This window comes from Lonchura striata, chromosome 2 (genome assembly GCF_050655825.1).
Source record: "Lonchura striata isolate lonStrDom1 chromosome 2, ASM5065582v1, whole genome shotgun sequence".
Lineage (NCBI taxonomy): Eukaryota > Metazoa > Chordata > Aves > Passeriformes > Estrildidae > Lonchura > Lonchura striata.
This window is the reverse complement of record NC_140704.1, coordinates 136,813,587-136,837,685: the sequence shown is the minus strand read 5'-3', so window position 1 is coordinate 136,837,685 and position 24,099 is coordinate 136,813,587. Positions and strand designations below refer to the sequence as shown.

At 39.3% G+C, this 24,099-nt stretch overlaps 1 protein-coding gene across 1 annotated transcript; it reads right to left on the bottom strand.

Moving 5' to 3' along the window:
* Positions 1-4,753: 4,753 nt before the first annotated feature.
* On the bottom strand, positions 4,754-23,711 carry ATP6V1C1 (ATPase H+ transporting V1 subunit C1). The gene is made up of 13 exons (XM_021549587.3): positions 23,658-23,711; positions 20,238-20,420; positions 18,016-18,083; positions 16,828-16,913; positions 16,026-16,120; positions 12,249-12,340; positions 11,068-11,166; positions 9,710-9,778; positions 8,317-8,409; positions 8,139-8,232; positions 7,516-7,613; positions 6,266-6,392; positions 4,754-5,359 (listed from the first exon to the last, which is right to left on the bottom strand). Exons 2-13 carry the CDS (start codon positions 20,367-20,369, stop codon positions 5,264-5,266), a joined length of 1,149 nt encoding a protein of 382 aa, XP_021405262.1. The 5' UTR covers positions 20,370-20,420; positions 23,658-23,711; the 3' UTR covers positions 4,754-5,263.
* Between the last annotated feature and the right edge of the window lie 388 nt (positions 23,712-24,099).

Below are 24,099 nucleotides of genomic sequence, written 5' to 3'. Positions count from 1 at the left end.
ACATCAGCTGGTCACTGTGCATTGCTATATCCAAGAGCTATATTCCTTACAACAAAAATAGCCCCCGAAAACAAGTGCTTGAACACTGCAGAGGACTCCAGTACCCTCTGCTCAAGAAAATAATTAGTCTCAAGAGCACCCTATCAATGTTTATGCATACTGATGGGAGGGTGTAAAGAGTGAGCCTGACTTCTCAGTGGTGCCCAGAGACACATCTTATCCTGTCTAAACAGAACAGTTTTACTACCTGGATGTTTGAACACCAAGGAAGATTGCACTGAGAGGGTTGTGGAGTATCCAGTCTTGAAGATTTTCAGCCTTTTACTGGACACAGTACTGAGCAATCTGTTCTTCCTGACCTTGCATGAGGAGGGAGGACTAGATGATGGTCTTCACTGCCAAGCTGTGGTGTATCTCCTTAGTGCTGAGGTGAAGGGACTAACCACCCTCCTCAACCCATTGGCAGTGCTCTTCCTCAGGTGTGCTTTGGCCTTCTCCACTGCAAGTGCACATTGCTGCCTCATGCTCAGCTTTTCCAAATGGAGCCCTGGGTCTTTTTCCTGCAAAAATGCTTCCCAGCCAGTTGGCTACCAGTGTGTACTGGTAGGTGGCAATCTGATATTCTTCCCAGATGTGGGACTTGACATTTCCCGCTGCTGAACTGCATAAAGTTCCAATGTTCTGCAGTATATTGAGTGCCTCTGAACATGGACCATTTGGCATATGAGCCTCCCAGTTTTGTGTCACCAGCAAGCCTGATGAAGGTGCACTGACCCATCATCCAGGTCACTAATAAAAATGTATAAAAATACTGGCCCCAGTATTGAACCCTGGGATTTACCAGTAGTAGCTAGTGGCTTCTGCATGGATTTTGTGTCACTGATTACAAACCTTTGGCCCCACAAATTCACCTACTTTTCAGTACACCTCACCATGCATTTAACCTACTCCAGTGTACTCCATCAGATTGCCATGATGCTACAGGAGACAGCATCAAGGGCCAAGATACACATCTACTGCTCTGCTCTCATCCACTGATCCAATCATCTCATTGCAGAAGTCCATCAGGTCAGTAAGGCACAAATCCAGGCTGACTACCCTTAATCACCTTCCTGTCTTTGGCATAGTTTGCTCCTTCATCCTTCCCAGAGATCAAGGTCAGGCTGCCCAGACCTCATCAGTAGATCTGGGTCAGCAGCTCCCCAGATCTTCTTCCAGATCTTCTTGCCCTTCTTCAAGACAGAGTGATGCTTGTTTTCTTCCAACAAATTTGTCATGTTTCATTTTTCTTAGAGTTCACTGAAATCCTCTCCTGCTCTGACCTCAGCTACTGTGCTGCTCCCCCACATCCCTTCCTGTTCAATAAGGAGTTACTAAGTCTGCTTAACTGCCCCTCCTACAAGCTCCTGGCTACCACATTCCTACTGCCTCTCCCCAGTTCTCTGCTCATTCTTCTTCCCAGTCCTGGTGGTCCTGGTGATCACTGCAGGTATTGCTTTGTCACAGTTTCATTATTAAGTGTTATTTCTGAGCTTTCAAATGGCATTCATCAGCATTTCAAGATCTATGTTAATTTTACTAAAAGACTAGTGTACTGCTATTTTAGATACTTCAGCTGCGCAGCAGCTATCTCCCCTACTCAGACTTTGATTACAGACATGTAAATTGCAACAATCCAGTTATGTCTACTTTGCCTATTAAGACATAAATCATCTGTTGTTACTTAATTATAAGAAAAATAACACTCACATACTCCTCACATTACAGAGTATACTATGTTTTTCATTTCTTCCACAAATTACTCTCTGACCTAATGACTTGCCATGCTTCTTGGAAACAAAATTAAAAATTTCCATTTCTACACAGTTTTAACTTTGTTTCAGTTGCCAGAAATCTTTGAAGAACAGAAATACAATAAATTGTAAAATTATTTGGGTTTAGTTCTAGCTTTTCCCTATAAATCAAATCTGACTGACTAACTAATCTGACTCTCAGCTCCTGTATCCAAAGTATCTCTCTTCATCACTAGAAAGGCCCAACGATATACAGACATCAGTTATCCCAGGCTGGTTACTAATATTTAATACTGTGCAATTTTCCCTTATTTTAAACAGCAATTTTGAGTCTACTCAGCCACAGGTAATGTCAGACCAGATACATCACTGAAAGGAAATGCACTGCAGGTTAATTATTTCCCTATAGCCCACAGAGGGGACCACAGTGGAGCAGGAATTGTCCTGCAGCCTAATTAGAGGTCTGTACCAGAGCACTTTCCACACTGCAGCCTCTGGAGGACCCAAATCAGACCAGGGGGACAAGCCCTGAAGGAAATGTGACACACAGAGGATCGATGCTAGACTAGACTTACTCTGATGGATGACAACCTGTGGAAGAAGCCAAGCTGGAGCAGGGGAAACATGTTGGGGAGAAGCTAAAGCAGAGAAGAATTATTATGAACATATGATCATAACCTCTATTCTTCATCCCTCTAAGCTGCTGGACAGAAGGACAGAGGTTAAAAGTGAAGGAGTTAAGCTGAGCCTCAGGAAAAAAAAATGGGATAAGGTATTTCACTTTCTATCTGCTTCTCACAAACCAAATCTTCTTGAACTGGCAATAAACTTCTGCAACTCCAACTCTCCCATCTTACCCAAGCCTAGCCTGTTTTGTCTGTGACAGTAACTGGTAAGCAATCTCTACCTCTTTATCTCAACTCAGGAGCTTTAGCACCCTGTTTTCTCCCCTGTCCCATCAAGTAGGAGTAGTGAGAGAGCAGCTGGTGGGTAACTGGCCATCAGCTAAGGTCAACCCACCACAGCCTCCAACGAGCATTTCCCACATTCAAGCTTGCATCCTTTGCCTCTCCTTATTGCCATGTACCTCTGAAAAGTGCTCAGGCATATCAGAAGGCTCCATCTTCTGCGTATCCTCTGTTCAGGCAGTTGGAAATATCACTAAAATCTGCTCTTTGCTTTTCCCATCTCTTCTCCAACATGGAGAAACATGATTCTCCCAGTCAGTATCACATGTTCCACCTTCCTTACAAGCTTGGCTAGCTTCCACTGGACTTTCTCCATTGTGGTACTCCATTTTCTTGCATTATAGAGCCCAGACATGACTTTACACGTGCCAAGTACTGGGGAAGGATGGCTACCCACCTGCTAGCAGCCATTCCAGGAGATGGCTGGCCACAAGCACAACTAGCTTCCCATGAGCAATCCCAGCTCCTTCTCTGCAGTGTCGCTTCCTGGCTAGTCCATGCCCAGCCCAGACTGGGGCAGAAGAGTTATTCATCTCCCACCACTGGACTTGGCAATTCTCTTTGCTGCAGTCCATGCAGGGCCTGTCAGCCCATTTCTCCAGCATTTCCACATCTCTCTGTCTTTCAGCATATTGACTGCTTCCCTCACCTTGGATGGTGCTGTCATTCTGTTGTCCACCTGCCCGTTGCTTCCATTCATTCCAGAAGGATCTAAGGCTGATTGAGCAGGGACCAGTATCCTGAAGAGGGTGAAATACACAGCAAAGCATTTCATACAGCACTTATTGGAAACCTAAGCCCTTACCTGCACTTGTTTGCAGAACAGCTTTGAAAACAAAATCAAAAGAGAACTAAGGTGAAGGACAAAGACAATAGTTCAGCCTGATTCCTCCTGTGATTAGAGAGGCAGGACAAAAAACCCTCTTTACCTTTAAGCAGTGTATGTGTTACAGTGGGCTCAGAGCCAAGATGACAACCTTTGTGAGAAGCAGTAACAAAAGCCAGTGTAAGAGGCAGAGCTGGGTGATAAAAGGGAAAACCTCTTCCACTTGGGTACACTTTTAACAACCTGGACAACACAACAAACAGCTGTTATCTTCTGTAAAGAAACAAGAAGTGGAAAAAGCAGAAATGTGACCACAACAGGACACCTATCTCACTATTTCCCTTTTTGGCTATAAAAATAGGAAAAAAGCAAATCTAAATTTACACAGCAAATATTTTCATAGATGTCAAACTCTCTCATAATTAGAGATAACAATGTAGGTTTACAAAGTTAGCCAATTCCTCTAAGGTCCTGCTGGGTTATGATTAGAAATCCCACAGCTGAAAGCTCTATAGTGCTTGGAGCTCTGGTATTTTCAGTTAGGGAGAGAAAAGAATACAGTGGTTACAGTACTTCAGATATTAATTTTGATAAATCAGAACTCCTCCAGTCTCACTCTTGATTCAAGTCAGTTTTAAACAATACTGCAGCTTTTACTTCATATTTAGCTACTCAGACAGGTAGAATACTTGTAATAGCTGCTACCAAAATAAACAGCTCCTCTCTACCCACATTAGAAGGAAGCCATCATATTCCCTGTGTGGTAGAACAGACTTTGCAAAAAAAAAAAAAAATGAGCATCTAATAGTACAGTATTCAAAGCCACAAAATAGTCTCAAGCTTCAACTGACTGAAAAGAAAGAAGAATTATTAAAATCCCAGCTCAGCCTAGCTTGTTATTATCCCAGTTTGCCATCATCTTCCCAGTAATTGTCTCATATATTTTCCTTAGAGTCACAAAGATATAAATATGAAAAACATTCATACATATGTGTGGTGGCCAAACAACATACTTGAGAGTTTCTGCAAAAAGCAAAATCAGTTCCTGCATCTCTTAAAACTACTTGTGCTGAAGCCAATTGCATTTCTGTACCAGTGTGTGCAGGATGCAGCACTATTAAAGATAGACACGAGTATCTGCAATTTTATGTGGTACAAGAAAGTGACACATTTGCACAGGTATGTTTATTTTCCCTGTGTTTACAGTGCATCAATTGTAATTTTAAACCATTCAGAAAGCACGATTTCATACCAATTTTACATACTTTACATCACAGTTCAACAACGTTAACACAGTTGTATCTACTAAATCAAATGAACAAAATGGCCATTAACATTTACACTAGTCTTCTGTAAACAAGTTTTTTTATAAACAACAGTAAATGGAATTAACACAGACCACCTTAGGAAAGAGGGATAAGCTTTTCCTTAAATAAATCACTCTGTTTATAAATACTTCAATTCTCTCAATATACATTTACAGACATAGTTGATTAAAAGCTGGTTACCTACACTGCTCTTTAAAAAGAAAATGTCTAGAGATGGACCACGGTGTGTTCAATTCACCTAACATAAGAAGCAAGCATATGATTAGAATGTTAAAAGTATTACTATACTTCAACCTCACTTCTGCTTGTTTACACCAACACTGAGAAGATTGTCATGTTAGGGAACTTTTACTTGAATTCCAGCAAATTACAATCAATCTTGTAGTACACATATGGGTAGTACTCCTGCTGGCTGAGGTTTAAACCTGGAATATCCATAGTTGCCTGCAAATAAAGTTTGGAAACCAGTTATACTCTTACAATTCAGACTCCTATTAAGAAGTAGATGAAATATCCATATGTGTTAGAAGCAAATAGGCCAGGTAAGACTTCAAGCTTTAATTTTCACATTCAAGTGACTGTTTAAATAACAGGTAAAGTTAGAACTTTGACAAAGGATTCATGCATTTTTCAAAAGTAAATACAAAGTGCTTTTTCAAAAACTAAGTAGTTCTGTATCAGTATTTCACATCCATTGCTATAGTAAACACATCATGACTACTACATCTAAACACTGTCAGTTTCTGATGAGAATGTTATAGGGTGCTGAATGATCCAGGATGCTACAAAAGTTCAGCATCTTTAATTTTCACCTAAATTGTCTCACATCCTCTTTCCACAAAAAGGCCTGGAAATACATTACATTCAATATAACATTAAGAATCTTTTCTAATTCAGCTAAACTCATGGTATCTTCAGTTAACCTTTAACTATGAACATGACTGCTTTTCAATACAAAACAAATTAGTAGAATAAGCCTACCAATAAACCAGATTTTACACATGAAAATGAGACCTCTACAGATGAAAAGGCTGACTCCAATTTGACAATGATTCAGCCTTCTTCAAGAGAGGACTACTATGCTAACTTGCAGTCTATCTTTCCATCAGTAGTAGGAAAAAATGCAGAAACAAGAAATTACATGTGACTTTTAAACCAGACAGCTCTTCAAATATATTGGTTGCAACTTTAAATACCATCTGCCTTGCAAAAGTGTAAAACAGAAGCAGCATTTTTTTAAGGAGACAAAATTCTCTGTACTGTGAGAAAATGAATATGGAGAAATATAGCTTTTTAATTATGCCAACAGACCTTGTTTAAACATACTAGTAGCAGTTAAAAAGTACTTACATCAATGATAGCTGCTGCACTGCTGTCAAGATGTTTGTATAAGTCATACAGAACTTCCCTCAGTTTCTTCATTGTTTTCTTATTAGGCTGAAGCAGCATTGCCTGGAAGTTAACTGGCAAACCATACCTGAGGAAGTCAAGTAGAAAACCATGAAAATGCTGAAATAAACCTTCTTTCATAATTCAAAGCAGAATTTTATTTTGAGAAAGAATCCTATTGCTGAAGAGGAAATTCTGCTAACTTCCATTTTTGCAAAACCATTATTTGTCCACAATTCATAAGGCATCAAAAAAGTAGAACTTCCAAGTTTAAAATAACAAAAGAGAAGCCTAAATATTTTTTAAATAATTTTAAATCTTGAGTATTTAGCATAATTCTCAATGTTACCTGAATACAGACAACATTTTGAACATTTCATTAGTTTACTTTGCTTATGACACTTGGTGAACAATGAACTTAATCCTCCTTTCTAGGAGTGTGGAAACAGCTGCCAACATTCCAGTCAGGTTCAGCTTTCTTCTTTACTCAAGTTTTGTCTTCACAACAAGGCCATAGCAGCAAGAATGCAAGTTCATGTGATTTGTTTTCTTTTTCTCCTCTGCTTTTCTCCATTATGACAACTGGAGAAAAAGGCTAAAGACACTTTGCCCTTTACTGACCAAAGTAAGTACGTATTCAACTACAAGAAATTAAGGTATTTTTTTGCAGATCAACTACAGCTGTTTTTGACTAGTAACAACACTTGTGGATAGTATGAACAAAAAAAGGCAGATGAATTTTCTAGTTAGAATATTGAGTGGTTTAATACTGAAAAATTTAGAGTAAAAAGGCAAGTATTGAAGAAAAAGTATAGATTTCATGATGCCAAACTATGTTAAAGAAAGCCCAAATAGTTTTTATTCTGAACAATTCAAATTTGCCATTTAAATATAAGATGTAGTTGTTGTTACAAGCAGCTCATAAAGTAACCTAAAAATCAGCAAATATGTCTCCCTGCTACCTACCCAGTATCTGTAACTCCTAAAGCAATAGTGAAAAGACTATCCAAGGGGAAATACACAATTATCTTCCTCAAATATTTCACAACTGGCAACAAGAGCTATTGCCACCAGCTATTCAACTACCCTACTTTTTGCTTCCTACTTCCAAGAAGAGTAGAATTCACATGCTTCAGTTTGGTAAACACAAACTAGATGTAAATTCTTACCAAGTCTACAAAGAAAATCACTATTCAAATCTGCCTCATTACCTTAAAACAGATTCAACAAAAACACGTAATGCTTTCACATGAATCCATGCAATGAAAGCTTCACTGAAATTAACTTTCAGCCACCGAACCAGAGGCCCCTGTGAAAGAAAAGAGGGGGAATAAAAGCTATTCAAACATCAGAAAAAGACTCAGCCGATTATGCATGTTTGAACAGCTACTCAATATCTGTATCATGATAATAAAAGACAAGTTAAAGACAGAGTTCACTATAGACATAATGGTTTAAGAGTGTTTTGATACAAAGTAAAGAGATATTTAATGAGACTTCCCATTGTCCCTTCAAGTCCCCATCTCAGTTGTCATGATCTAACTATATTAAAGATCCTTTTAGTAATACCTGATTATGTAATTCAAACACTTGTCCATTTTCAAACTTCAAACATTATCAGCTGCAATACCAGCCCTTAGTTCAATGCAGCGAGGAGCATTTGTGCTGTAGGAAATTAAATTATTCCAGAGTAGATTAGCTGGGTGACAGGATGGCTACATCATGTCATCCTTACAATGCTTTCTCTGAATCACAACTTCATGAAATTTTTATGTAGCAATAACAAGTCTTAGATGTCTCACATTTCTGTAATGACCAGTTTATTAAGACTTACAAACTGTTTCTTCTTGTCAGTTGACAGTCTATTCATTTCTTCTTTATCAGCTTTCATCTCTTCTTCATTGTACTGGAAGTCACGGACCATAAATCTGCATTTGGAAGTGAATAAAATCAAGTGCCTGCCTAGAGATCCTTCAGAGCATGAGACAGAATGCACACAAAATAAACCTTACTTATATTCTCTGGCTTTGTGCTTGAAGTCATCCACTGCCTTCCTGAACAAGGTGACATTACAAAGGTAGCTGTCTTGGTCCTCAAAGAGTACACTAGACAGAAAGAAAACAAACCAAATATCAGAATTAACCGGGTTCAAGTCAGCATAGATCAGTCACACAGTACCACATGTTGTACTTTATTGCTACAAGGCAAGACATAAATGTAGAAAATTATACAAGATTTAGTTTCCAAATTAAGCACTTCATACAGAACGTAACTGACTGCTCTTAATTACTCCCTTCATAAATGATAGCAGCTTATAGTTCACATTCAGAGACTTCATCACGCAAAACCACTTCATACGATATTTGTTCCAATTAAAACTTAATTAACGAAAAAAGCAACTGAAGCTGGTTTAGTACTGAAACATCTGGACTACAGATTTATTAGAAATTTGTGTTATAAAGAAGAATGAAATGGATATAAAAAAGTACACAAATGAAAAAGATACAGGTTGGCAAAACAAAATATTTCTTAGGCTGCAAAGATGATCCCTAGATTTACTATTTTATAATTAAAAATAATATTGCTTATTTTGAGGCTTTACCTTAGGAAAAGCAAAAGCTTGAATGGATTTAGACTGCTCCTCAATGTCATACTATCTTCAACACAAGCATTATCCAACAGTTTAAAAAATTAATTGCCTTTTCTTAAACTAGCCCTAGGCCATGGCTTCCCAATAATTAAATAAGAACTACTAGCAGGTCTTCTAAATGTGAAGCTATCCAGAGCAAGTTCAGATTTTTTAACTGGTACAGAACCAGTAATATCAGATTTGCCTGATCAAATCCTCAGTCTGTCAGTTAAAATTAACCAAAAATTGATGCTTTGTGCTACACATGGACTTTATCTTCAGTGTGGTTGCAAGGTTGTTAAAGTGGTTTAATCTCGCCCACCACCGCACCTAGCACCAGCTTGATACCAGGGACCCAAAGAGACAATCTACCTTTCTTTGTACACAACAGAAGCATTTCCACTTCCAGTTGTCCATTCCTTTGGAATTTTTTTAGGAGTTCATACAACTTGTTTCAAGTCCTATGAATACAGCCCTAAAGCTTACAGGCCAGCAGCCATCATTTTTGCTTATCTCCACAATACTCCAGCTAGAGGATGAATATATCTGACCAAAACTAGATTAATTTTTCAATCCTCTTACTCTTCTCACATAAGTTTGATAACTTCGTTAACCCTAGAGTTCATTTTAATATTTCCTCAATTATTGGGTCAGATTTGATCAGATAAAGCTAGACAAGTTTTTCACCATTTTTTAAAATTCAAAGTCTTTCTAGATAAAGAACACTCCTGAAACACAGCACATGCAAATATAATACTTAGCATTTAACAACTTACTTGCTGGAACGTGGTACAACCATCTCTGCTAGTGTTTCATACTGCTTAACCCAGTCATTGTAATTTAGCCTAGAGAATACACAGGTTATTGTTAGACTTTAAATCAGAGATTAATGGATCAGGTTTTTTTTCAAAGGGGAAAACAATCATCACATTTTCCATCTCAGGTGTAGGTTGTCAGAAATACGCAAGACTCAAGAAACACCCAGTTCTCATGCTGTTTTTATAATTACTGATAAATAAACTACTGTGACTGCAAAAGTAACATCTTTTCAGTTTTCATATCAGTTTATAAGTGCAACATTTTTTAAATCAAAGAACTATGAAATTAAATCATCATTAAGTACAGCTCTCAGGACACCAAATGGAATTTACTGTCAAGGTTAATCAGAAACTCCTGATGCAACTCTGCTCTTTTGAGAAGAGGAATACTTCTTCCACAATTATAAACAGATCCCCTAGAGTCCTACACTTGCCTGAAGGACTGAATTTTGGAAGCCTGCCTTTTTGTAGTTAGTTGTGAAGAGGTTCCATCCATTCAACAGCAAAAACAAGATAAAGAAAAATAACAACTGAGATATTCTAACCACCTGCTTTCTGCTAAAGCCACCACAAAACTGTTTTTCCTTCACCAGAATTTGACATGTGACAGAGTCTAATGGCTCCTGTGGTAAAGAGAGCCAGTGGGCTTTTAATAAATTAGAAGCTCTCTTTGCTTGTAGCTCTAGTCAAGGGCCATTTTTCCAGTTTTGAGGGCATCTGTATCACCACTTTCTTTGGCCAGGGGAAAACATAAGGTTTCTGTTATTCAAACATTTCAAATAAGAACAGCCTGTTCCCCCAGCAAGCCTTTGACAGGACATAAGCAGGGTTCCAACGGCACAGACTTAGTTAGGCAAAAAAAAAAAAAAAAAGGTCAGTGTTCAGGCAATCTAAAGACGTGCAGTGCAAAGCAGTAGAGTTCACTCACTTAGTGGTGAAAGTTGGCATAGTTGTAACCAGGATAATCTAATGATTAAGCTTTTTAATGTAAAATAAGTCATGTTTTTACTCAGCACTTATTTTCCTAAGGACATCATCTGGAACATGACTAGTCATAGCAAACACTGGATAAGAGACATAAATCTAATTTTCAGTTTAAGAAATTCATGAGCAGTCCTTATAAGAAGTTTTTGTGAACAAAGGAACACAGGCACAGACACTCACTTATCTTTCCTGAGCATTAACAGTTCTGTTTGCTCATCCAGGAAAGCCCCAAGTAAATTCAGATGTCATTCTTACAGTATTATAGAGTTGTGAGATCTATTATTTGATTTATATTTCTTATTGTATTCTGCTCTTACAATGAATAAACTTACTTCGGCACAATCACTAATAATGTGACCAAATATTCTGAATCAAGTACAAAGTCCTCTTTCTTTACAATATCAGCAAGACTTCTGGTTAGCAAGCTTCCCCTGCAGAGAAACAAAGACAGCCAGAACAATTATGTGTTTAAGAATTGAATTCGTCTGGGTAACACTTTCCAGTGCTTGATAATATAGCAGTCTCAAAAATACATTTTACCTACACAATTGCTATTAGCAGAGCAAACAAAATGCCCTTGTATGCATTTTATATCTCACTGTCCAAAGCCACCAACATTTTTATCAGTAGCTCCACTGCTGTGCGTCATTTCCATATTCCAAATACGTCACACGCTTAAGTGGCCAACTTGTATTTTAAAAAGTTATTTAAAATTGCAAGAACCATTAAAACCATTAACTGTGGATTGTAGCACACAGAGCCTCAGAGTTCTAACTAATGTAGTCCAGATCTACCTGCAGAACATCAGTAAAAACTTAAAGCAGTGTATTTCCTCGTATTCATAAAAGACCAAGAACGCACAGAGGTTTAATGGCGTTCAGCTGACAAACTGCCACAGCTCAGACCAGAACTTATGTCTCACTCCTTGAACAGCTTGTCATGTACTGTCATTGGCATGACCCATGGCTCTGAATTAGCCTGCAGGCTTGTGCCATTCACTGTAATGGCAGGGTGCAGGCACATTCATCAACCACATTTGCACAGAAGAACTACTGTACTGCAACCATACTTCATAGAATCATCACATGCACGTGACAAGACAACACACAGTCCTTGTTTAATTTATTATCTGTGTGTACACAACAGCTGTCTCTGCTGGTAAATTCTGAGGGAAGAAAACCAGGTAAGATGATGTGAAAGAAAGACTTTCTTATTTAGACAAGATACGTAAGTAGCAGCATTACCACTAACAGCAAGCTCCTCTCAGAAATTCCAGAATTTTATGCTATTTGTACATGCTTTTGTGATGTCTTAATTGCTTTTCAGCCACAGGTAAGTTAACACCAACCAGACAGCTGGTAATAAATGCTCTTTTATAACAGTTGCTCTTCAAGACTGATAAAACACTTCAAAAATACATTAAGCTTAGAGCCTGTATCACTCCACATTTTCTTAAGTTTTCATTATTAAAAAACGTTCCTGCACTACATTAGCAAAATATAATACAACTTACGCATTCTTTCTTTCCAAATTCTGAAGATTCCCTTTCAGATTATTGTATGCCGAGGCTCTTGCTTTTAGATCATTGTCAATCTGGTTTACTCCCTTAAAAACAAAAAGAAAAGGAACTGTGTCTAAAGAACTAGAATAGAACTTATGTTCAGCTTGCCACTGACGCTCAAGTAATCCTGGAGGATGGATTTGAGAAGGATGGCTTAATTAGCATGATTACCAAAAATGATTCATCCCAGCTAGACAACTTGGCAGCAAGTGGAAGAATACAAAACAAATGAAGCACTTTAGTACATGTTAAACTGCCAGCCATACTCATATTGGTGTGTACCCTATCCAAGGAAGTGTTTTAAATCAGCCCACTCAGTAACAGCTGGGCAAGTGCAAGAACATGGCACTGTTGGTCTGGGATTATAATGCTGCCTACTGCCTCCTTCACTGCAGTAAGGAGGTACAAGCATGAAAAAATTCCCAGGGAAAAGTTTCTGAACACCATCAAAGGACTCTCCCTTCATATAGACTTAGACCACTGACAAAACATTTTGTTTGCATAAAATACTTCAGCTTGGAGATCCAGATATGATTTTGTTTCCATAAAATAAATCTCTCTTAAAAGCAAGATCACTTAATTAAATAGTGACCTTGTTCATGATAACACCTAAATTGGCTTGTCTGTAGCAGGAAGTCATCAAAAGCCTGAATAATCTGTAAATTTAATGTAGCAACACATTAACAGCTTGCACCTTTACAGATTAGAGAAATCCTTTAGACAAAATACTCTGAAAATAACAAAATTAAACAGATGAGTACTTAAGGCTATTTAAATCCTTTGACTGATACAACCTTTAGCAAAGCAACATGCAGAACATTTCAGCAGGTGTCACACAAGGCATGTATCTTTATGAAAACTTTTTAATACTACAAGAAGTAACACCAGAACCTTTTTTTTCTACATCTAGAGGACAGCATACGGGGAAAATGAATCAGAAGATATTAAACTAGTATCTTTGTGCATTTCAGCCCTTCCCCAGACTGACAACCTTTTCCAAGGATCAAAACTTTCAACAACAGTATAACTATGCATTAATGACAAAACCCAAAAACCTTCAATATCAAATACTGCCTTGACAAACAAGTTCCATTCAGCATTTTCTACTTAACAATACTCTAATTGCTCTCATTTGTAGAGTCAGTAGTCTTTTAAAAGATGACTGCTTAGACAAAAACCTGTTACTGCTGAGCTGAAGTTTATTGTAAAGACAACCAGCTTTGCTTCCTACTGAATGTTAGAGAATGTAGAACCACAAACCTCAATGCCACAAAAGCGCTCTTGAAAATAAATTTTTGAAAAATCATCAAATTAAGCAATAATACAAGCTTCCTTTTGCAAATAGAATTGGTGAATAACTCAAAAAGGTCATTGCAAAAGGAGGCAGATTCACAGTATTGCTAAGGAAAGTGCCAGTCTAACATAGTGAGCCTATTTCTACACAGAAGAATCCCAGATATTTAAACCACTTAGGTAGTCATTGGCAATACAAGAGTGTCTTGCAGCCATACAACTGAGCCGTTGCACTTCAACAACTGAGCCGTTGCACTTCAACAACTGAGCCGTTGCACTTCAACAACTGAGCCGTTGCACTTCAACAACTGAGCCGTTGCACTTCAACAACTGAGCCGTTGCACTTCAATGCTGCTGAGAAGGTTGGACTAGGGTACTAAAAATATTGAAGTTGTCTCCTTGAATAAGTTTGATCACTAATTTCAAATTCAAAGAGTGACTCAATTAAGTGACAGCTCTCAAGCTCTCACATAGCACAGATGCCATTGACACTAGGGCTCACAAAACTTCTGGAAGTTAAAAGCTGACAAAACCTGATAGATAGTTTCAGCAGATATTTTATTTTAAATGTTTCTGACACTGCTGTAATTTCCTCTCAACTGACAAACACCCCAGTGCGATTGCCATTACTCATTTTGACAGTCATCAGAACCTCCTGCCTGAGTGAGTGAGGATAATATAAAACCATACAGGAAAAGTAGTAATTCATTATTTGACAAACTTTTCAAATTATTTAACATCAACCTGTCAAGAGGCTTTGCAGATTTTAATTAATGTTGCTCTATCAATTTTCCTCTATCTTCACTTTGGCATGTGATTACATGAAGATTTCATCTTTGTCAGGCCTCTTTCTGCCTTGGGACAAAACTGTTTCAAGTCCTGTGATATGATCTCCTTGGGGTCATTTCTATAGGAACATAAGGCATCCTCAGTCATCTTCCTTCTCTACTTTATGGACACACATCTATGGCTCACAGTTGAAAATATTTTATAATCTATTTGAAATCAGATTTAGGACACAGGTGTCCTAAAGCTATGCCTATAGAATACAAGCACAGCTAAACATGAAGCAAAATGAAAACCCCCAACAGGATGTCTCAGATAAAGTAGATAAAGAATGTACGACAGTTAAAGTTCAGGTTCTAGAACTTTGCTGAAGCAAATTATTTATCTAGCAGTCTCTGGGACACAGAATAACATGCACTGAATATTTCAAAATTTTCCATAAAGGGCGTATCTCTTCATGTCCTATGTCTCTTTATCAACAAATTTATCTTCTGCAAAAACAAGTGCTGTACTATAACAGCTGTAAAAAGTTCAGTGCTTCATTTTGGTACCTTCTTCTGAAAAAGCAAATACTATGTGCTAGTGTCAGATATTAAGATTATTATTTTATATCTGTGAAATATTTTTAATGTGCAAATTTTCAGAGCCATAAGACAGCCAGTCATCCTTTAACAAAAGGCCACACTGCAGGTGTTTACCAATAACACTTACTAAATGTAATTTGTGAAATAAATTCAAGATGAAGCAATAGTCCTAAAGAAAATATCAAAAATGAAAGCACTAATTGCATTCCCAGTCAGCTTTGTAGCACATATTAAGATTATGTAATCTCTGCAAAAAAATTAATGTAATAGTTTCAGGAATCTGCAGCTACAGCAAAGCACAAGTCTGTCAGCATTTACCCCCATCCCAACCCCATTGTAGTCCCTACACATCCACCACCAAAGACTGTCTCTATAGGTACACAGAACAGCCTGTTCTTTTTGCAAAGTTATTTTTTCCAGTTAGTAACACAGGCAGTTCCAAGAGCCAGTCTGCAGATTACAGAGAACAGGGAGGGGAAAAAACAGCCTGAAGAGGCTGGGAAGATCTTAAAGCAAGGGTTGTCTACAGAGAACTCTCTTACTGTCTAAATCAGCCAGTCACTGTTGAGGACCCTGTATAGGCTCACAAGCAAGTAAAATGCAAATTAAACCCTCCATGTATTTCACTTTGCCAAAGTAAAGATGAGAAAAATGCATGACAACTCTCAAATGAGCTTTACATCTAACAATGAAGGCTTATTTCTCTTCTCACAACTGAGTGCCACAGCTTTCAGAATGTAAATAAGTTTCCTGGTTCACTGCTAACAGCCCACAAGGTTTGAGAACATCAGACAAACAATATGCTAGTACAACAAAACTGAAATGTAAACATAATTTCCTGGCTATTTATTTGTTAGCTCAGTGATCCTAGGAAACATAAATCAGCAAAGACATCACGACAGCCTTCAGGGAGCACTCTCCAAATTCTAGCCACATCCTAATGTATTTCTTTGGTTACTAACAGTTTTGTTAGCTGACTAAAACAGACAAATTGCTTTGAGAGCAAGTTCTATGCATAAATATCTCAAGTTCAAACAGGGAAGTTTTATAAAACAAGTTACCTTACCTTTGCAATAATTTCTGAAATATTCTTCAAAGATTGCTTGATAGGGTATTTGGCCATATCCCATTGGAACCTTGTTATATAGGTGACCAAGTCAACTAGAATTTTAAAGAACTTTGTTAAGATAGACAATAAAAAAACTACTGCACTATATTCTATGTAGAACTGCTCTAACAGAAAAGAACTGTAACAGACTGGATCTTCCCATGTGTGGACCCTGTTGCTTAAGAAATTTGCAAATAAACAAGTTGTAAATTATCCATGAACTCTGCATTTGAATATTGCTTTCATCACCTCTGTAGACGTAAATTACATTTACTACCAAGTCAAGGATGGTTGGAGAACTACAGACAAGAGCAACTACTTTTTCTTCTGTGTGATAAAGGGGTGGGAGAAGGGAAGGTTATGATGGCAAAAAAGGCAGTAATGACCATGTGGCTCCCCAAGTGACAGGTTTGTACAGCTATCTACAAAAGACACTACTCCAAGCCTTATCCACTCACACTGGCCTCTCTTGCATCAATTCAAGTTGTGATACTTCTATTAAACGCCTCTGAAAATAAAGTATTTGTTCAGAGAAAAGTGCAGTTCTTTACAGAAAGAAGATGCACACTGGCACCCCAAGTCCTTCTCAGCAGGGCTGCTCTTGATCCGTTCACGTGCCACCTCTATTGACACTGAGGGTTGCCCTGACCCAGGTGCAGCCCCTTGCACTTGGCTTCCTTGTACCTCAGTAAGTTTCAGGATCATTGCCTTCCCTTCTACAGTTTTAGAATACATTAGGATATCATGGTTGACATGTTACCTCCATTGGCCAGAAGATTCTCCTGAACTTTATCTTTACTGTCTTCTAGCACATCAGCCATATATTGGGCCACCTTCTTTACAACACTGAAAATTGGAACATAAAGATAAAATTAAAAAAAAAAAACAAAAAAAACCCCAACAATCAAAACCCCAAACTTGCCATTTGAGAAATACCATTCATAAAACTAATTTTAAATTGCCTGAGATTGGATCAAAAGTGACTGGATCAAACAAAGATGATGACTGCCCCATATCCATACTTTCTGAGAGCACAAGCTAGGCTCAATATCTGAAGGAGACCAACTTCTCAGTATTCTACAACTTTATTTAAAATCTCTACTGCTGCTACCAGTTCTCAACAAGGTAAAGTTAGCTCCCTCACATTGGTGTTGACTTCAAGAGTAATGTCACTATATTGCAAAATTTTTAAGTCTGTTGTACTTCCAAAATTCTAACCCCTTTCTAGAAACAGGTAGAGAGGTAGAAGTCAACAGTAATACAAACTAAACACTAGGTAAACCTGACAATGTAATCTGACTCTCAAGACCTGCCTTCATAAGTGAAAAGACATATATATTATTCCCGTGTGCCAAACCAAATAGTTTCCTTTTCTATTTAAAAATGTCTGCTTAAGATTTCTCTCCTTGAAACAGAAGATGGCTCCATGAGTTCTGGTCTAAAATTTTGCTACTTTTGCTCAAAATAATTTTCAAAAAGTCGTTAGTTTCTTCAAAATGTATAGGTTTTGCTTTTAATATTAATACTGCTAAGTATTTCTATAGATTAGGAAACTAGATGGTTACATTCTCAAAGTGTGTAAACAGTATTGCTACTGAAAGAACAAGCTTTTACTTAATTTCATCACCACTTCCTCTATCTGTCTGGGTCAATTCTTAACAATTCTCCAGAGCCCAGCAGCACACAGCACTACTGTAGGGAGGACCATCATTCATCAATGGATAATGTTCCACTATTCCATAAGAAGTTCAGATTATTTTTCTTTTTTCAGGAAAAGATACTGTGAAAACCAGCATCTTAGCTTTCTTAAATCTGAGCTTGCTGACTGCCTGCAGAAGGTCACTGTGATACAAAAAAATGCTGAAAATAACCTGTGTATTATTAGGACTCAGCAAACCATCACATCATTATTCCAATATTTTGCATCCTAGTAAAAATGAACTGTTACCTCTCCACAAACGCATCCAGTTTAGCCAGTTCATCTGACAAACCAACCAAAACATCCAGTGTACCAACCTAGATGCAAAGATCAAAATGCATTAGCAGATTTATATAAAAAGAGAAAGATAAAACCAGCTAACAGTAAAAACTACATCTCTCAACAAATATCTCTGCAGAACTACATAAAATACTGGACTCTTAAGATTTCAGACATCTTGATTTACCAAAGCCACACTCTGTTTCACTTGTTAGATGCCATGTCCCCCTTGAAGTAACACAGGATCAGATCTAACTCACAAGCTTGGTGTTCAGCTTCAGTTCTGCAATCCAGCTATTCACAGCATGTTAAAACAATGTCTACACTGTGAATTGGCTGCATTTTCCACAAGGCAGTAGCTTCAGTGTTTAATTCACTACTTTAGATCAAATCTGAAATTTCACTCATCAGGAATCTCAGCACTGGAGGCAACCTGCATATTGAAAACTTTGACAGTACAAGAGTACTACAGCAGTAAGATCAACAATAGTCTAGACTTTTTTGCATCTTGGGTAATAACATATCTAGCTTGTCTACAAGCTTTTGCTCTTCCCTTCTCTAGAAAACACTTTCTTCCCTAATCTCATGTATCTAGAGTACACATTCTCACTGAAATATTACAGTGAGATTCATATTCATATTTATATGAATAAATATTTCATTTATTAATATAATTGAATCTTCTGTCTAGCCAAGATGCTATTAACACTTAGCGTATTTGTAGCCTAGCACCTATTTTCCATATATCTGACTACTCAAATTCACATTAGTCCTTTTCTGTTTAGCTTTGAAGCAGAAAGGCACAGAATTACTTAAGAAACATCACACCAAATGACTTTCCATGCCCCACCTTCTTGTGGGCCACAAGCAGAATAAGGAAGGTCATTTTTACTACTCATACATAAGCCTCAGGACAAGCAAGTCCTTAAGCAATAATACTGCTGTTCAGTGGAGACTAAACCACTGTTTAAATGAGTTTTAACTAAAGGATCTCACTGCTTAAACAGTTTCACCAGGTCTGCAGAATCCAGACTATTTCCCACTGTATATAAGGTAAATTCAGCTTCTGCTCCTTTCAGGAAGCTGAGTAGAAGCAAAACAAATTGTTTCTAACCCTGATAGACCCCAGCAGTTTTCAGCAATAACTCCTCTAAAGGCTGCAGGCACCCTACAGTTTGAAAGCCATCCTGACTCACATCCAAGGATATCCTGAGAGGAGACACACATTTGTTCTAGTCCCTATTCTAACTCAGGACAGTCCAAATGTGAATACAAGTTATGGCAGTTTGAAAATCTTAAAAGGCACACTGAAGCACTCTGTGCCTTGGGCTCATTCCTTAGCAGAGACAGGGAAAAGGCATTATGCTACCTGAACTTGATCCACTCTGTAGACAAAGACTGATGACATTTTTCTCTTCAATTTTGTAAGCTCTGATGGCTTTCACTACATTAAACTGAGAATTGAACAAATTCTTGTTCAAGAAACATTCAGGCTTCAGGAAAGACCTTTTCTAAATTACTACACTGGCTCATAACTTTTCCATATCCTGATGATTGTATTAAACCAAGACTACTTTCAAATTTTGCTACTGTTTGCTTCTCACTGAATAGTTCAAACAGGTTTTTTTCCATTTTCCACAACACACTGGCAGGTCACACTGGAATGCTCAGTCAGAGATAAACTACTGCTCTAATAGAAGAATGCTACTTCTGGATGGACAAAAGGTGGAGCAGCTCTTTAATCAACTCCTGTATTTTAATTTGAACCTTATCACTGTATCTCACACAAAGAAAAGGAGCAGACAATTCAGAAGGGGAAAAAATTAAAATACTTTTAAAAACAGGCAAAACAAAACAGTCAGAGGAAACTCTCAATAATCAGATCACAAGTTCCTATTTTTCTTCTCCAAGTAACTGCTACTACCATGAGATCAAGACTATCATCCTCAGAAAAACTGCTTTATTTGCTGAAAGAACACAGGTTGATAACTCTTGAAAACTTACAGAGTGAACAACTAACTTAGAAGTTCAGAAAAAAAGATAACCCTTGTCTGAATTATTTCTTAGATCCACACATACACATCAAGAGAAGTCAGCTGTTCTCTCTAAAACATCTGCAGGCTTTAGTCTAGAGAAACAAAGATGGTGCAAAACAAACACACTTCTTAGGACACGATATGGGCTTTACTTACCTTCAAGTCTGGAATATTGAACTTTGAATTAGTGGAAAGATTGTTATGTTTTGTAGTTGCTGCATGTAGCTTCTCCCATGTCTGTTGACAGGTCTTTTCCCCAGGAGCAGAAATCAGCCAAAACTCTGTCATTTTTGTGCCTTTATCTTGATAGTTGTTGATTCCGAGGGTAAAGGCAAGATGCTAGCAGAAGGGAAGCCAGGGAAAGAAGGGAAAAAAACCTTCCATTAATACAGCAGTCAGCTTTGTCTGAAGAAAAACATCTCATTCCATATTACTAAAGTGCAGTTCCAGTCACTCTAGGAGATTTTACCAGTAGTATCATGCAGTTTCAAATTTATTTTTCCTATCTTCTAAATCACATTTACACAGTTGAAAAATATTTTTACACTGCCTATCCTGTATGTTAAAAAGGGCTGAGTTTGCAACATTAGCACCTTTCAACTGCAATTTCATAGAAAGATAACAAGCAAACAATCTTAACTGAAAAGAAATCAAATCAAATAGGACCCACAATGTATTTTCACAGCTATACACATTTTCCAGCATCTGTACAACAGACAACTTTTTCTGAAAACATCATAAAAAATAAGAACAACCAAACAAATTTCAACTCTGACATCTCTTTTCAGATTAGGACAGTGTTTTAAAGTAAGTAAATGCCTAAATTAATTTAAATGCAGTGAAATCTAGTTTATTCTTTCAAGTAAAGAAGCTTCTCCTGGCAGCTAAAAATTTCAACAAAAAGGAGAATACTTTCTAGTCTTGATATCTCTGTTATCACTGCAGACCATCAATAAGATTACACATACTGGCATTAGTCAAGAAAGTGTTGGCACTAAATACAAATTATGTTGGTTTGCTTTGCAGACAAGCTCAGGAAGTTAAGAGTATACATGTTCTTTTGTCACTAAGAAGCAGAAACAGCTCATTGACAGTTATTGGATGCTTTTAATAAGGGAATGAATAACAGAATCAAAGTGTACCTTGACAGAATCTAAATGTCAATTTTGATATCTGCAATGTCTTCTGTAGCAGCTTTGAATGAGTAGAGACTAACCTACATTTCATGAGCACAGAGTACAGCACTCAATATTTTGAGGGAGAACAAATCACATGTTGTATTTATTAGAACTAGCATTTGGTAGCAAACTTTGCTCAAAACAACACACACAGGTCCTTCATCTGTGTATTCATTCTAGGGGTAGCAAGTTATCAAGGGTGCTGAAATTCCAGGTAAGATATAGATCTGCCTGCTGCTTCTTTTGCTCAGCTACTCAGGAAGCCCGAAGCTGAAGTTTACCAGCCATTAATTAAATCACTATCATGAAGCACAGCGTGGCATAGCAGCCATCCATCCCCCTGCACTTAAGGGGCCTCGTTTCCAGCAGCAGATGATGGCCCCAGCTCCTGAGGCCCTTGACAGCACACAGTGACACCTGGCACTGCACCACCAGGCACAGCACAGCAGTGCCACAAACCCAAAGGCAGACAGTGCCCAGGCAGGTACAGGTAGCTGAGAAATCAGGATATTTACAAGACCAGACACACAACATCAGTTATCACCATGCTACAGGGCTTCTTTTTTTAGCACCAACTGCAGTATCTCATGTAACAGGTCTCCACAGGGATGATTACAGATGATTTGGAACAAAACTACTTTTCCTCTTATTCAGACTACTATGATGCATTATCTTCCTTAATGCGTGCCAGACTTGCACAAGAGAGGTTTTCCTACACTCCACTGAACTCTGGCCCTATAAAAGGCACAGCCAAGGTTACAGTAAACTTCACCTATGCAGGGAGACACCACTACAGCTGACACACACTCTCAAAGTGTTGAAGCTTTAAATTGTTTTTGTCTGGATTTGACTAAACTGGGACTAGAAATAGTTGTGGAATAAATGTGGATAAACAAACTAAGGGGCCACAGCAGCAACTTGTAAATATCCAAGTAAAAGATAGAAAAGCATTAACACAGAAATCCAGAATCCTACTCAGAAAGACATAGGGAACATTGCATTCTCATCTTTTCCACAAACATCAATACCCTCTAAAGAATATTTATAAAGTTTCCAGAAATGGCACAGAAGAAACAGTTGTAGCTCCCAGGAATCATTAAGTCACTGGACTTCCCTTCCTCCCACACCATTTTTTTGTCTGTATGGTTGGTTTCTCTGAAGCTCTGTTCCATTTCTAATAGTCATGGGAAGGAAGATGATTTCCCATTTCAAGTAAAATGGACGTATTATGAAATACACACAAGGGAACAAAAAGCTTAGTAGAAGAGTTGTAAGTGTTTTTTACATGAGGGGCCTTGAAACCAGAACAATGGAGAATACCAAACAAGAAGTGAAGAAAGGAGAAGTGCTACAGAAAAACAGATACAAATGCTGGTCAGACAAAAAATACATACAGACCGATTGCAAAATGAAAGCCAAGCAAATGAAAGAAAAGGACCACAGAATAAAGCAGGAAATAGCAAGTGTTCAAAATAAAACTCTCAATAAGCAGTAAGAATGGGTAGCTTATTCACCCAACGTACCTCTATGACCAGGACATTTTTGTAAAGTACATTGGTTCATCCCTATGTTACTAGGGAAAGGGATTTCCAAAGAAAAATCTTTCATGCAGTATACTACAATGTAAAATAAAACTTATGAACAAGTGTTTTTAGTGTTGTACCCCAGAAAAAGAAACAGCAACGTTGAAACAGAACCTCAACTACAGCACTGCTTTAAAAAAAACAAAACAGAAAAACCCAAAAAAAAAACCCCAAAAAACAGGGCATGGGGCAGGGGACAATTGCTTCTATTTAGCTCAATAGGAAATCTCAATTTACTGGTGCGGCTCAGCACTAAGTCCCTAGAGTGCCACTTCTTCAAGTTCGCTTCCAGAAACCACTTCTGCTGCTTGGCCGCCACGTTCCCTAGGCAGAAGCGGCCACAGCGAGGCAGCCGGGGAGATTGCGCCGTGGGGAGTCCCCACGCTTGTGCGGAGGCGGCCTGGGGCTGGCGGCGGGAGCGGGGCCGCTGCCCCCGCTGCCCTCGGAGCCGCCGGCCCGGCTCACAGATCGGATGGCGTCAGCTCCCGCAGCCCGGCAGCCGCCGGCTCGGGCTCCCCGGGCCGCGCTGCCCTTCGCCCTCCCCGAGGGGAGCCCCCCGCAGCGGCGGAGCGGGGTCCGGCGGCCCCGAGGCCCGGCGCAGCCCCCGGAGCCGCGGTACCGCCGGGCCCGGCCGGCGCTGCCCTTCGCGCCAGGCCCTGCGCAGCCCGGCGCCGGGCGAGGCCGTGCGCCGGGAGAGGCCGGGGCGCCGCGGCAGCCGCTCGGGGCAGCCCGGACGCTCGTCCTTCCTTGCTTCCATCCCTCGTTCGGCCCGGCCCTGCCCGCCCTGCCCGCTGCCGGCCCGGCCCCGCCGTTACCGTCACTGCTCCATCCCCGGCGCCGCCGCCCGCTCAGCCGCCGCCGGGTCACGTGACCCGCGGTCAGCTGACGCCGCCGCAGCGCCGGGCGCGCGGGGCGGGAGGCGGCGCCGCGCCGCGGCTGCGCAGTGACCGCCGGGGGCGCTGCGGCCGCGGGTTCGGGGCCGCCCCCGCGCGCCCCGCTGGCGGCGCTGGCCCGCGCACCGCTATCGCCACGGGCACCCACTGACTGCCTCAGGGCCCGGGCACCTTCCGATTCATCTGGGCACATTAGGGAACTGGCGTGAAAACCACATCTAGCTCGGGGCGGCCAAGAAGGCTTTGTACGATTCTGCCCTTCGGACAGAGAGGATGGTCGGGTTTGAAAGAGGGTGTGTTTTGTTCTTGCTGCGGCCAGTAGATTCGCCTCAAATTACAGAAGCACAGGGTCAAGGAAGCATTT